The sequence below is a fragment of the Entelurus aequoreus genome, linkage group LG16, assembly GCF_033978785.1.
Source record: "Entelurus aequoreus isolate RoL-2023_Sb linkage group LG16, RoL_Eaeq_v1.1, whole genome shotgun sequence".
In the NCBI taxonomy this organism is placed as follows: domain Eukaryota; kingdom Metazoa; phylum Chordata; class Actinopteri; order Syngnathiformes; family Syngnathidae; genus Entelurus; species Entelurus aequoreus.
In genome coordinates, this window is record NC_084746.1 from 23,176,602 (window position 1) to 23,191,315 (window position 14,714).

The 14,714-nt window shown below is 40.0% G+C and overlaps 1 protein-coding gene across 1 annotated transcript; it reads right to left on the minus strand.

Moving 5' to 3' along the window:
• Window positions 1-1,099: 1,099 nt before the first annotated feature.
• LOC133631305 (zinc finger protein 37 homolog) lies at window positions 1,100-13,882 on the minus strand. Its single transcript, XM_062023483.1, has 2 exons — window positions 13,528-13,882; window positions 1,100-2,798 (listed from the first exon to the last, which is right to left on the minus strand). The coding sequence occupies exons 1-2, from the start codon at window positions 13,877-13,879 to the stop codon at window positions 1,666-1,668; spliced, it is 1,485 nt and encodes a 494-aa protein (XP_061879467.1). The 5' UTR covers window positions 13,880-13,882; the 3' UTR covers window positions 1,100-1,665.
• Window positions 13,883-14,714: the final 832 nt, after the last annotated feature.

A 14,714-nucleotide genomic window follows, 5' to 3' on the forward strand; every position in this document is an offset into this window, starting at 1 on the left:
GTATTGTGGCCAAACAGCTCAATTTCTGTTTCATCTGACCACAGAACTTTCCTCCAGAAGGTCTTATCTTTGTCCATGTGATGTCAGTTGACATCACAAGCTCTCTCTCTCTCTCTCTCTCTCGAGAGAGAGAGCTTGTGATGGACATCTGCACCCGAAGCTATCTAAGGGCATATTTCCTTAATAGGATAATCTGTGACCAAATACAAATACATGCTAGTTCACAATCATATAAGAAAATGGTACACAGTATAATTCACCACATTCGAATTTGATTTTCCACGTCGTTTTTCGCCCGGAAAAGGGTGGAGTGCCATCTCCAGGTTGGGGAGGAGACCCTGCCCCAAGTGGAGGAGTTCAAGTACCTATGAGTCTTGTTCACGAGTGAGGGAAGAGTGGATCGTGGGATCGACAGTCGGATCGGTGCGGCATCTTCAGTAATGCGGACGCTGTATCGATCCGTTGTGGTGAAGAAGGAACTGAGCCGGAAGGCAAAGCTCTCAATTTACCGGTCGATTTATGTTCCCATCCTCACCTATGGTCATGAGCTTTGGGTTATGGCCGAAAGGACAAGATCACGGATCCAGGCAGCCGAAATGAGTTTCCTCTGCCGGGTGGCGGGGTTCTCCCTTAGCGATAGGGTGAGAAGCTCTGTCATCCGGGGGGAGCTCAAAGTAATGCTGCTGCTCCTCCACATTGAGAGGAGCCAGATGAGGTGGTTCGGGCATCTGGTCATGATGCCACCCGAACGCCTCCCTAGGGAGGTGTTTAGGAGGCCACGGGGAAGACCCAGGACACGTTGGGAAGACTATGTCTCCCGGCTGGCCTGGGAACGCTTCGAGATCCCCCGGGAAGAGCTGGACGAGGTGGCTGGGGAGAGGGACGTCTGGGCTTCTCTACTTAGGCTGCTGCCCCCGCGACCCGACCTCGAATAAGCGGAGGAAGATGGATGGATGGTTTTTCCCCATGTGAGTACATCACAACCCAGTGCAGCAGTGGCCTTTTGATTTTCTTCTGGTGAATGGTTTAATTTGAATATTGTTTATGTTTTGACAAACGGCTGCTACTACACTGAAAAATAAATATAAAACGATAAGTATGAAATTGACAGCTACTTGGCGAGTATTTATTAGACAAGAGTTCGAACATGCATGAGGATGACAGCATTTATTTTCTTCACAGTACAGCTACAGTACATTTCCTCAGCAATCCCCATATAGCAACAGGAAATGACATCATACCATTGTCACAATCACATTTCACATGATAAAAATAACGAACGCTCATGAAATGTACATATACAGTAGGAACAAACATACCAATATTTAATTTAAGTTTAAATGAATAATTGCTACAATGATGATTTATTAAAACATATACCATAAAAAACATGCAAAACTGGTATTTGGCTGACAGAAACAAAATAACTTTGGATTGGATTTATATAGTTGCTATTTTTAGCAGCGCACTAACATGCAAGTCATGAAGGAATGCGGCATTACTCACACAGGCTCAAGCAAACACACACAGCTGAACATCACCTTCTAGCTGACTTCTCGTGGAATATTACACTTCTATGATTTGACAAAAACAAAAACACCTATTCAGTTGTGTGTTAACATGTATGCTGTCAAAATGTTCCTCCAAGTAAAACTTTAGTAAAAACTAAAGGGTTTTTTCTCCTGTGTGTGTTCTCATGTGTGATTTCACGTGGGCCATTCTGGAAAATCTTTTGTCGCAAATTGAACAACAAAATTTCTTCTCTCCTGTGTGCGTTGTCATGTGTTTTGTGACTTTACTTTTCTCAGAGAAGGTTCTGTCGCAAACTGAGCAACTGAAAGGTTTTTCTCCAGTGTGCGTTCTCATGTGTGTTTCTTCATGTGTCTTTTGGTAGAATCTTTTGCCACAAACGGAGCAACAGAAAGGTTTCTCTCCCGTGTGTCTTTTCATGTGTGACACCATATTTCTTTTGTCAGAAAATTGTTTACCGCAAATCGAGCAACTGAACGGTTTTTCTCCTGAGTGTGTTCTCATGTGTTGAGTCACATCACTTTTATAATAAAAGCTTTTGCCGCAATCCAAGCAACTAAATGGTTTTTCCTTGTTGTGTGCTCTCACGTGTCTTAACATATTACTTTGAAAAGAGAATTGCTTATCACAAATTGAGCAACCAAAAGATTTTTCCCCTGTGTGCCTTCTCATGTGTTGAGTCAAACAACTCTCTTTAATGAAACCTTTATCACAAACGCAGCAGGTCAAACGTTTTTTACAGGCCTTCTTTTTAGAGCATTCAGATTGATTGTTGTCGGTGTGGGTCCCCATGTCTTCATCCTCTGCAACGTGTGACGTTGTGTCTTGATCTGATAGTGGCGCTTGTGATCCTCCACAGTGGTCTCCATCAGCTTTTGTTGTCATGTGTTGATGTGAGCAGCTGCTTGAAGGCTCTGTCCTTGTCTTCTCCTCATATGAACTGGAGTGAAGGTGGGAGGACTCAGGCCGTTTGTCTTCAAACCTCACAGGCAACTTGGTGAGATCAGCCTCCTTCTCTCCTAGAAAACACAATTTCTCCTGACTGATACATAGTTCCTCCTCTTCCTCTTTAATGTTGGAGGGCTGTGGCTCCTCCTCTTTCTGTTTAGTGTACGGGAGGTGTAACTTTTCCTCCTCTCTGTGGGAGAGCTGTGGTTCTTCCTCTTGAAAGTGGGAAAGATGCTCTTCCTCTTTAATGTGGAGGGGCTGTGGCTCCTCTTCCTCTTTAACATAGACAAGGGAAAGAGGTATTTGTTCTTGCTGGACATCTGCAAGACATACAAAACATACATTACCTAATACATAAAGTATGATGCATTTAATGAATATGGTTATTAGAAAAAAAATTATTAGTTAAGGGGAGTCAAACTTGTTTTCATTGAGAGCCACATAGTAGTTATAAAGTGAAGTGAATTACATTTATATGGCGCTTTTCTCAAGTGACTCAAAGCGCTTTACATAGTGAAACCCAATATCTAAGTTACATTTAAACCAGTGTGGGTGGCACTGGGAGCAGGTGGGTAAAGTGTCTTGCCCAAGGACACAACGGCAGTGACTAGGATGGCAGAAGCGGGGATCGAACCTGCAACCCTGAAGTTGCTGGCACGGCGGCCACTCTACCAACCGAGCTATACCGCCCCAAATGGCTCTCATGTATAAATACAAACATATATTTACAGCTATATACATATATACACATTTTAAGGTTGTACAGTATGCAGGTACTAACAAAGTGCCGCGGTATCAATAAATTAAAAACCTTTGGTAAATACTGGTACTTTTATTAACTTAAATGCTGACGTGCGACGGTGACATAGCGAGACGTACAGTACAGGCCAAAAGTTTGGACACACCTTTTCATTCAATGCGTTTTCTTGACTTTTCATTGTAGATTGTCACTAAAGGCATCAAAACTATGAATGAACACATGTGGAGTTATGTACTTAACAAAAAAGGTGAAATAACTGAAAACATGTTTTATATTCTAGTTTCTTCAAAATAGCCACCCTTTGCTCTGATTACTTTTATACACACTCTTGGCATTCTCTCGATGAGCTTCAAGAGGTAGTCCCCTGAAAGGGTTTTCAAACAAGAAATATTGTCTAGAAGTTTCATTCTCATTTTATTACAATGTTTCAGTTTTCGGCCTTGGTTTCGGCCAAGAATCTTAATTTTGATTCCCACACAAAATAAATCACAACTTGATTGTGTTGTTGACTCGACTCCATTCGACAACTTCAACATGGCAGTAAGGCTGAAACGACGTGTCGACGTAGTCGACGTCATCGGTTACGTAAATACGTCGACGCCGTTTTTGTGCGTCGACGCGTCGCATATTTACGTCACACTACCGTCATGGCGGACCGCAAAGCAGACGGTGCGAGCGAGGGGGAAAAAATCACGCCAAAAGTCGTCAAAAGTGTGGGAGTATTTCAATAAACGGCCTAATAATGTTGTTGTATGCACACTGTGTCGAGCGGAAATGGCCTATCATAGCAGCACAACGGCTATGAACGAACATTTGAAAAGAAAACCATCAACTAGTCAATCGTCCGTGTGAGCATACGTTGTCATCATTACACAAAAACATGAATGTGTCATTTGTATCTGCTAGGGGTGTAACGGTATGTGTTTTGTATTGAACCGTTTCGGTACGGGGGTGTACCGAACGAGTTTCTAAGCTAAAGCTAAAGTCTTAACAAGCTGCTTTGCTCCTTCTGCTTCTGTCTCAGCACGCAGCATTGTCCCACCCACACAACCATCTGATTGGTACACAGAAAGCGTTATCAGCCAATCAGCAGTGTGTATTCAAAACGTTACCAGCCAATCAGCAGTGCGTATTCAGAGCGCATGTAGTCAGCGCTTCAGCATCGAGCAGATAGGTGTTTAGCAGGTGAGCATCAGGCAGCGGACTCTCCCCAAATGATAATAAACACCTCCCAGTCAACTACTAGTAACATCACTATGAGCCCGTTGACCTTCTAGAAACTTAAACTGCAGCTCAGCTCACTCGCAGTCCTGGCTTGAGGTGAAGGCTAATTAGCTCTCAGTTCCAGCCACATCGACCCCTTCTGAGCGCCTATTTTCAGCTGCTGGGAATATTGTAAACAAGAAAAGAACCAGAGCATGTAGACATGCTAACCTTTCTTCATTACAACTGTTAGTCACTCACTGGAATGAGTAGACTTGGTTATTGTGTACTGTGTTGGACTGGATGTTTATTTTGCACATTTTAAAAGCAATACTTAATGTTTACAGTGCTCCAGAATATTTAGATTGGCACTTTTTTGTATTGGATGTTTATCTTTATTTTTGCACATTTTAGCAAATAAGCAATACTTTCACTTTTGTTGAAATGTTTACACTGTTGTTACAGAATATTTCATTTTGCACTTTTTTGTATTGGATGTTTATCTTTATTTTTGCACATTTTAAAGCAAAATAAGCAATACTTTTACTTTTGAAAAGCTTATACTATTGCAGAATATTATGATTTGCACTGGATGTTTACTTTTATATTTGCACATTAAAAAGCAAATAAGCTACTTTTAATTTTGTTAAATGTTAAAAGTTTTAAATGTTTACATTGTTACAGAATATTTTGTCATGTTGTTGTCAATGTTGACTGAGTGGCCATACTTCTTTTTTTTTTGTAAATAAAAGCCATGCCTTTTGAAAAAACGGGCCTACATTTATTTTTTCATCTTCATTTTACATAAAAAAAATAATCGGTAAAAGGAAAAATAATCTATAGATTAATCGAAAAAAATAATCTATAGATTAACTGATTAATCGAAAAAATAATCGATAGAAAAATAATCTTTAGCTGCAGCCTTACATGGCAGCAACTTTTCACCGCGATTTTTGTTATTCCAACATTTGCCCCTTTTTGATGAACTATCTGAGCAACTCTAATAACTTTTTTTTTTGCAAAATTTATATTTAAAATATTTCCACAGGCCAGTATTACAAATGTTTGCCACATTTTCACTCTGCTTTCACTTGACTTCCTGCAAAAAATGAGTCACTCGCTATTATGAAATAATTTAGACTAAGGCCCAGTCCCAATACACCCCTCACCCTATTTTTTACCCCTTTCCCTACATTTTGCACGTTCCCGTGAAGGTAGTGGTGTCCCAATGACACTTTGCATGTAGAGGTAGTGGGCATAACAAGGGGTATAGGGTATGAATTTAGTCCATCAGAGTGAGGGATTTCAGATGCTGACTCGCTCAGGTAGAGAAGAATGCAAAATTCCTATATAAATTATATAATATATTACATGTTTGTTTGGAACGTTAGCCAGCTGGTCATGTGAGTGTGACTAGCCTAGCTAACGTTAGGCTAAAATACTAAATAACACTTAAATACTAATACTATAAAGCTTGCGAATGTGAAAACATTAACGTTACATACCTTTAACAAAATTCACAACAGCTTATTAATCAACTGAAGAATAATGAATATAAAAAACAAAAAAAAACAATCTCAGCCGTTAACTCCATTGCTGCTTGGTTTATTGAGTAATGGTGGGACTATAGCGTTGTACAGTACACTACTACTAAATAAGTACCGCGGTACTAATTAATTGAAATAGGTACTACTGCTTTTGGAAAACACTGGTAGTTATCTTTCATCCACATATGCTGCCATGCGGCGGGGACATTGTTTAGTCAAGGCGTGGCGCAATTGTGTCAAAATGCACACACTGAGCGCAAACAAGCAGAAAAAGTGTCCAAAAGAATAATGACAAAAAAACGGAAATTCTACTGGTTCATAAAAAGGGGTGTGTGAAAGACAATATGAAGGTATTTGGGCTATAAAACTATCGATAAAGGTGACGTTTTAAACACGGAAATGCCGCACTGCTTTAAAACATGCCTCAACAAATATGTCAGTACAGCATTACCACCGTTACTTCAAATTTAGGTAAACAAGGAGATTAAAGGCCTACTGAAATGAAATTGTTTTATTTAAACGGGGATAGCAGATCCATTCTATGTGTCATACTTGATCATTTCGCGATATTGCCATATTTTTGCTGAAAGGATTTAGTAGAGAACATCGACAATAAAGTTCGCAACTTTTGGTCGCTGATAAAAAAAAGCCTTGCCTGTACCGGAAGTAGCGTGACGTCACAGGTTGAAAGGCTCCTCACATTTCCCCATTGTTTACACCAGCAGCGAGAGCGATTCGGACCGAGAAAGCGACGATTACCCCATTAATTTGAGCCAGGATGAAAGATTTGTGGATGAGGAACGTGAGAGTGAAGGACTAGAGTGCAGTGCAGGATGCATCTTTTTTCGCTCTGACCGTAACTTAGGTACAAGCTGGCTCATTGGATTCCACACTCTCCTTTTTCTATTGTGGATCACGGATTTGTATTTTAAACCACCTCGGATACTATATCCTCTTGAAAATGAGAGTCGAGAACGCGAAATGGACATTCACAGTGACTTTTATCTCCACAACAATACATCGGTGAAGCACTTTAGCTACGGAGCTAACGTGATAGCATCGGGCTTAAATGCAGATAGAAACAAAAGAAATAAACCCCTGACTGAAAGGATAGACAGAAAATCAACAATACTATTAAACCATGGACCTGTAACTACACGGTTAATGCTTTCCAGCCTGGCAAAGCTTTACAATGCTGTTGCTAACGACGCTATTGAAGCTAACTTAGCAACGGGACCTCACAGAGCTATGCTAAAAACATTAGCTATCCACCTACGCCAGCCAGCCCTCATCTGCTCATCAACACCCGTGCTCACCTGCGTTCCAGCGATCGATGGAGTGACGAAGGACTTCACCCGATCATCAATGCAGTCGGCGGCTAGCGTCGGATAGCGCGTCTGCTATCCAAGTCAAAGTCCTCCTGGTTGTGTTGCTGCAGCCAGCCGCTAATACACCAATCCCACCTAAAGCTTGCTTCTTTGCAGTCATCATTGTTCATTAAACAAATTGCAAAAGATTCACCAACACAGATGTCCAGAATACTGTGGAATTTTGCGATGAAAACAGAGCTTTTTGTATTGGATACAATGTTTCCGAATACTTCCGTTTCAACGATTGACGTCACGCGCATACGTCATCATACATAGACGTTTTCAACCGGAAGTTTAGCGGGAAATTTAAAATTGCACTTTATAAGTTAACCCGGCCGTATTGGCATGTGTTGCATAGTTAAGATTTCATCATTGATATATAAACTATCAGACTGCGTGGTCGGTAGTAGTGGGTTTCAGTAGGCCTTTAAAGCATGGCAGGTACTACAGTTAACAGGTCTCCCCGTGCACATATAGATACAAAGATGTTGAAACTCAATTATTAGCGCAGTCAAAAACAGCCCACGTAAGGCAAGTGAATTGACTGAATTTCGTAAAAAAATGTCCCTCTATTTTATTTGTTTTATCTTTAACAATGTGTGTTTTATCTGCTACTTGTCTTACCTGTGTACTTCTCGTCTTTTTGTTTTCAATATTTACTATTGTTTGTATTTGTCTTGAAGCACGGATCAAAATCGGCAACCATAAATCATTGAGCATTTAATAAAATATCTATAAAGCTTTTTATTATTGTAGGAGTCGCTTCCTAGCGGTTCCCCTGCCACACACGTCACAGGAGTCAGGTGTGTAGATTTGAACAAAGTTTTAATGTTCCTCAATAAGCTCATAAATAATCGTTTCAGATATACAGGACTTTTCAGTCTCTCCAAGTCCTCTCAGTCCTCCTTCTTCCTGTTCCCGGCCGCTACTGTTAAAGACAACAGGTGATTAGACAACTCATAACACCTGGGAAATCTAATCACCTGTTCAGCTGTGTTTCGAAGCTGGCACTGACACGCCTCTGTCTGTTGGTGCGCTGTCCTCAGCACCTTGGACAGGGGCGGTGACCTCCACTCCTGCAGGCAGCGCTGGCCACGCCTCCCTCCACAATTATATTCTAACCTAATTCTAGATTATGGCAGGCTATACAGTATGTAATATGTAAAAGCTCATGTGTTTACTGCGCCTTTTAATTTTGATTCCAATATTTTCAAATTGTTCTTTTGGTGCACTAAGAAACATGTTTAATAATACGTTTTATGATAAAATGGAGCCAATAAAGACATTTTTTGAAAAAGTATTGAAAGGCATTACGACATACATTTTGGTACAACTCTAGGTGGGACGTGTGTGCAGACATAACTACGTAGTCACTTACGTGCCAGAACGTAAACTACGCAGTGACGTAGCAAGTGGTGTCCTAATTCCTAGGGAAGATTACAAAGCTCTACCCCTTTTTGCTTCATTTTGAAGGTGTAGTGGTAGTGGGTGAGGTTTAGTGTTAGTGAGTGAGGGACATTTTGCACGTTCCCGTGGAGGTAGTTGTGTCCCTAATGACTCTTTGCATGTAGTGGGCAAAACAAGGGGTAGGGGGGTTGAGTCTAGCCCTTCAGAGTGAGGAATTTCAGATGCTGACAGTCCCAGATGGGGCCAGAGAAATGTCTCCAATTTCTGCATAAGTTGTATCATATATTGCACGTTAGTTTGTAACGTTAGCCAGCTAGCCACGCTAGCTAAGGTTAGGCTAAAATACTGACGAAAAGCTTGCAAATGTGAAAACATTAACGTTACCTACCTTCAAAAAATTCACAAGAGACAATAGTCGTAGATGGCGGCTTCTTCTTTATGTAGTTCTCTGTTTATTCATCAACCAAAGCATGATGAATGATTAAAAAATGCTGCCGGGTTTGTTGCATAATGGTAGGACTAGGGTTGTACGGTACACTGTTAATAATAAAAAGGAACTACTGCCTTTGGAATATACCGGCCTTTTTTATACTTTTTTTTCACCCACACGTTGCTGCGTCGAGGCTAATCAGTATGTCAAAACGCACACACTGAGTGCATTAAGCAAAAACAGTGTTGAGACAAAAAAGGGGCAAAACGGCAATTTTATTGGTTAATAAAGAGGGTGCTTGAAGCGCAATTTGGGTTTTAAAACTACCGAAAAAAATGACGCTTTAAACATGGAAGTGCCGCACTGCAGGAAGTTTAAAACATGCCTCACCAAATGTGTAATACAGCATTTACCACCTTTGCTTCAAATTTAGGAAATACTTTGTACAATAAACATCCAGACCTGCACAAGGAGTTTAAAGAGTGGCAGGTAATATAGTTAACAGATTCCCGTGTGCACACACACCTGTAGATACGAGACACGCATACAGCTGATTGGCTTGTTGAAAATTATTAGCGCAGTCCAAACTGCCCACGTAGTGTAAACTAATGCAAATAAATTGACTAAATTTAGTAACAAATTCCCTCTATTTCATTTGTGTTTTATCTTTAACATTGTGTTTTACCTGACACTTGTCTTACCTGTGTACTTTTAGCCTTATTGTTTTCAGTATTTACTAATTATTGTATTTGTCTTGAAGCACAGATCAAAAATGGCAACCATAAATGAAGCATTTAATACAAGGTCAATAAAGCTTTCTATTATATTCTAATCTGAGTCTAGATAATGGCTAGCGATATGTAACATGTCAAATAACTGTAAACTGTTCTTTGAGTGCAATAAGAAAATGTCATGTGTTTAAAGCCTTTTAATTTTAAAGGCCTACTGAAACCCACTACTACCGACCACGCAGTCTGATAGTTTATATATCAATGATGAAATCTTAACATTGCAACACATGCCAATACGGCCGGGTTAACTTATAAAGTGCAATTTTAAATTTCCCGCTAAACTTCCGGTTGGAAACTTCTGTGTATGATGCGTATGCACGTGACGTCACGACGGCAACGGAAGTATTCGTACCCAATGTGTCACCATACAAACTGCTCTGTTTTCATCGAACAATTCCACAGTATTCTGGACATCTGTGTTGGTAAATCTTTTGCAATTTGTTTAATGAACAATGGAGATTGCAAAGAAGAAAGTTGTAGGTGGGATCGGTGTATTAGCGGCTAGCTGTAGCAACACAACAAGGAGTACTTACTTGGATAGCAGACGCGCTAGCCGATGCTAGCCGCCAACCACATCTGTGATCGGGTGAAGTCCTTCGTCGCGCCGTCGATCGCTGGAACGCAGGTGAGCACGGGTGTTGATGAGCAGATGAGGGCTGGCTGGCGTAGGTGGAGCGCTAATGTTTTTATCATAGCTCTGTGAGGTCCGGTTGCTAAGTTGCTAAGTTAGCTTCAGTGTCGTTAGCAACAGCATTGTTAAGCTTTGCCAGGCTGAGAATTATTAACCGTGTAGTTACATGTCCATGGTTTAATAGTATTGTTGATCTTCTGTCTATCCTTCCAGTCAGGGATTTATTTATTTTGTTTCTATCTGCATTTGAGCCAGATGCTATCATGTTAGCTCAGTAGCTAAAGAGCTTCGCTGATGTATTGTCGTGGAGATAAAAGTCACTGTGAATGTCCATTTCGCGTTCTCGACTCATTTTCAAGAGGATATAGTATCCGAGGTGGTTTAAAATACAAATCCGTGATCCACAATAGAAAAAGGAGAGTGTGTAGAATCCAATGAGACCTTGTACCTAAGTTACGGTCAGAGCGAAAAAAGATACACTCTGCACTGCCTCTCTAGTTCTTCACTCTAACGTTCCTCATCCACGAATCTTTCATCCTCGCTCAAATGAATGGGGTAATCGTCGCTTTCTCGGTTCGAATCTCTCTCGCTCCATTGTAAACAACTGGGAATTGTGAGGAATCCTTCCTCCTGTGACGTGTACAGGCAAGGCTTTTTTAATCAGCGACCAAAAGTTGCGAACTTTATAGTCGTTGTTCTATACTAAATCCTTTCAGCAAAAATATGGCAATATCGCAAAATGATCAAGTATGACACATAGAATGAAACTGCTATCCCCGTTTAAATTAAAAAAAATCATTTCAGTAGGCCTTTAATTACAATATTCAAAAATTGTTCTTTGAGTGCAGTAAGAAACGTATGTTTAATCATAAGTTGTATCATAAGCTTCTCTGTTAGAATGAAGCGAATAATATATTTTTTAAATTGTAGTCAGCTTTAGTTTGAAAAGTAACCATATACATTTCAATATTTGTAGAGGTACCAAAATAATTGTCAAGACAACTATAGGTGGGACGTATGTGCAAACGTAACTACGTAGTCGTTTATGTGCCAGAACTTGATGCTTCATGATGAGAGCTAGTGGTAGTGAGTGAGGGGGAACATTGGGATTGGGCCTAAATGTATCTTTTGTTAGTAGGCCACGGCAAAGCACTTTTAAAAAAAATTATATGACGTTTTATCTATTATTCAACAGAAACCTAAATAGCCGAAGATTAAGCGAGTGAAATTTACAAAATCCAAAACCAATGAAGTTGGCAAGTCGTGTAAATGGTAAATAAAAATAGAATACAATGATTTGCAAATCATTTTCAACCTATATTCAATTGAATAGACTGCAAAGACAAGATACTTAACATTTGAACTGGAAAACTTATTTTTTGCAAATATTAGCTCATTTGGAATTTGATGTTTCAAAAAAGCTGGCACAAGTGGCAAAAAAGACCGAGAAAGTTGAGGAATGCTCATCAAACACTTATTTGGAACACCCCACAGGTGAACAGGCTAATTGGGAACAGGTGGGTGCCATGATTGGGTATAAAAGCAGCTTCCATGAAATGCTCAGTCATTCACAAACAAGGATGGGGCGAGGGTCACCACTTTGTGAACAAATGCGTGAGCAAATTGTTGAACAGTTTAAGAACAACATGCCTCACAATACGAAGGTCCTGGGTTCGATCCTGCGCTCAGGATCTTTCTGTGTGGAGTTTGTATGTTCTCCCCGTGACTGCGTGTGTTCCCTCCGGGTACTCCGGCTTCCTCCCAACTCCAAAGACAATAAATTGACCCTAGTGTGTCAATGTGAGTGTGAATGTTGTCTGTCTATCTATGTTGGCCCTGTGATGAGGTGGCGACTTGTCCAGGGTGTACCCCGCCGAACGCCCGAATGCAGCTGAGATAGGCTCCAGCGACCCCCCGTGACCCCAAAAGGGACAAGCGGTAGAACATGGATGGATGGATTGATTTCTCAACCAGCTATTGCAAGGAATTTAGGGATTTCACCAGCTACGGTCCGTAATATCATCAAAAGGTTCAGAGAATCTGGAGAAATCACTGCACGTAAGCGATGATATTACGGACATTCGATCCCTCAGGTGGTACCGCATCAAAAAGCGGCATCACTGTGTAAAGGATATCACCACATGGGCTCAAGAACACTTCAGAAAACCACTGTCAGTAACTACAGATTGTCACTACATCTGTAAGTGCAAGTTAAAACTCTACTATGCAAAGCGAAAGCCATTTATCAACAACACCCAGAAATGCCGCCAGCTTGGCTGGGCCTGAGCTCATCTAAGATGGACTGATGCAAAGTGTAAAAGTGTTCTGTGGTCTGACGAGTTCACATTTCAAATTGTTTTTGGAAACTGTGGACGTTGTGTCCTCCGGACCAAAGAGGAAAAGAACCATCCGGATTGTTATAGGTGCAAAGTGTAAAAGCCAGCATCTGTGATGGTATGGGGGTGTATTAGTGCCCAATGCATGGGTAACTTACACATCTGTGAAGGCACCATTAATGCTGAAAGGTACATACAGGTTTTGGAGCGACATATGTTGCCATCCAAGCAACGTTATCATGCTTATCTTCTTATTTCAGTATTAGGATTTGCAAATCAATTTATTCTGTTTTTATTTACGAATTACACAACGTGCCAACTTCCCTGGTTTTGGGTTTTGTACAATGTGGAGTATTCTAATTAAGAATTGTATCTTTCACTGCTCATAAAGTACCACCCAAACAAAGTAGCAACGTTTGCTGAATGTCAATAGTGTATATAGGTGACCATTTTGGATGATATATTTACAGCACTGTGGTTTAAAATATAAAAGTATTCCATGAAATATCACCAGCTGCGTGTTTTAGCCACATGTAGTATTTTAAAAGAGTGAGTAGTAAACATGTAAACAAACCTTCAGTGTGGTCAACTGTCTTGCAAAAAGCTTCAAGTTGTTGTCGAAGTTGTTCGTTCTCCTCTTTTGTTCGAGAAAGTTCCTCCTCGTAAGACACTGTTGTTCTTTCAAACATGGCAAATAGTTCATCAGCTAGCGCCATTAGTCGCTCCCTTACCAACTCTTTCAACATTTTAAATGCTTTTAACGCGAATAAACTCATTCGAACAGTCGCTGTCACTACAAGATCCGTACCAGAAACAGTGGATTCTGCGCTTGCGCAGTTTCTCTTCTTCTTCTTCTTCTTCTTCTTCTTCTTCTTCTTCTTCTTCGGTCTAATGACGAACAACCTTGTATTGTGCATTACCGCCATCTTCTGAAATTAAGTGTGAATCGAAATGGTACCAAATTAATTGCCATGTACATTGCTATTAATTACACCGTAAAAAACGATACCTTGTCGCTTATTATTTTATTTCTGAACTATGTTTTTTTGTGGGATAACTGTTGAAGCTTCTATTTGATCATTTATAGTTTTAGATGCTTTTGTAAAAATGTTGACATAATCTGAATATTTTTCCTCAATACATATTCCTAACTGACAATAATTTTAACCTCTATTATTTATACGTTAATTGCATATCCATGTCTGGGATTTCCTACATCAACTGTGGTATGCCAGGAATTGGAGCTGTTGTGGTAACTATAATATCATCAATTTCAACTAAATGTATTATTAGTACTTGATGAGTTGGATTTCCTTGCCTGTTTGCCCAATAAATTGCTGACAATTGACTTTCTCTCATTTCTAAAGGTTTTTCATTTATTTCTACATGTAATGCTGCCACTGGGTTTGATTTTGTAGCTCCACATCATACTTAGACTTCTTCTATATTTTCGTGATAAGTTTAATTCAAAGCTCCTTTTAAACCTTCCTTTTTGTAAAATTCATTACTTTAGTTTTCCTAAATGAAACATTTGAAAACGAGCTGTTCCCCATTTTTATATTTTATTTACGGCTTCTTTGAATCTTCTTTTCTACATGATTTATATTTCTACCTCTCTTCCACATTAGTTCATTTTCAGCAAAAAGTGCCGCCCCGCTCACTAATCCTCCCACTTCACTAAACACTTCATTGATCTCTATTGACAATTCCTGGTGTTTTATTTTCCACTTGATATTTTCCACTATATTCATTCTCTATTTT

Bases quoted from the DNA above. Each gene is read 5' to 3' on its own strand.
- LOC133631305 (XM_062023483.1), bottom strand. From the start codon at position 13,879: ATGGCGGTAATGCACAATACAAGGTTGTTCGTCATTAGACCGAAGAAG. The intron at 2,799-13,527 runs GTTTGTTTACAT...TATGTCTTGCAG, and splicing joins GACAGTTGACCACACTGAAG to ATGTCCAGCAAGAACAAATA.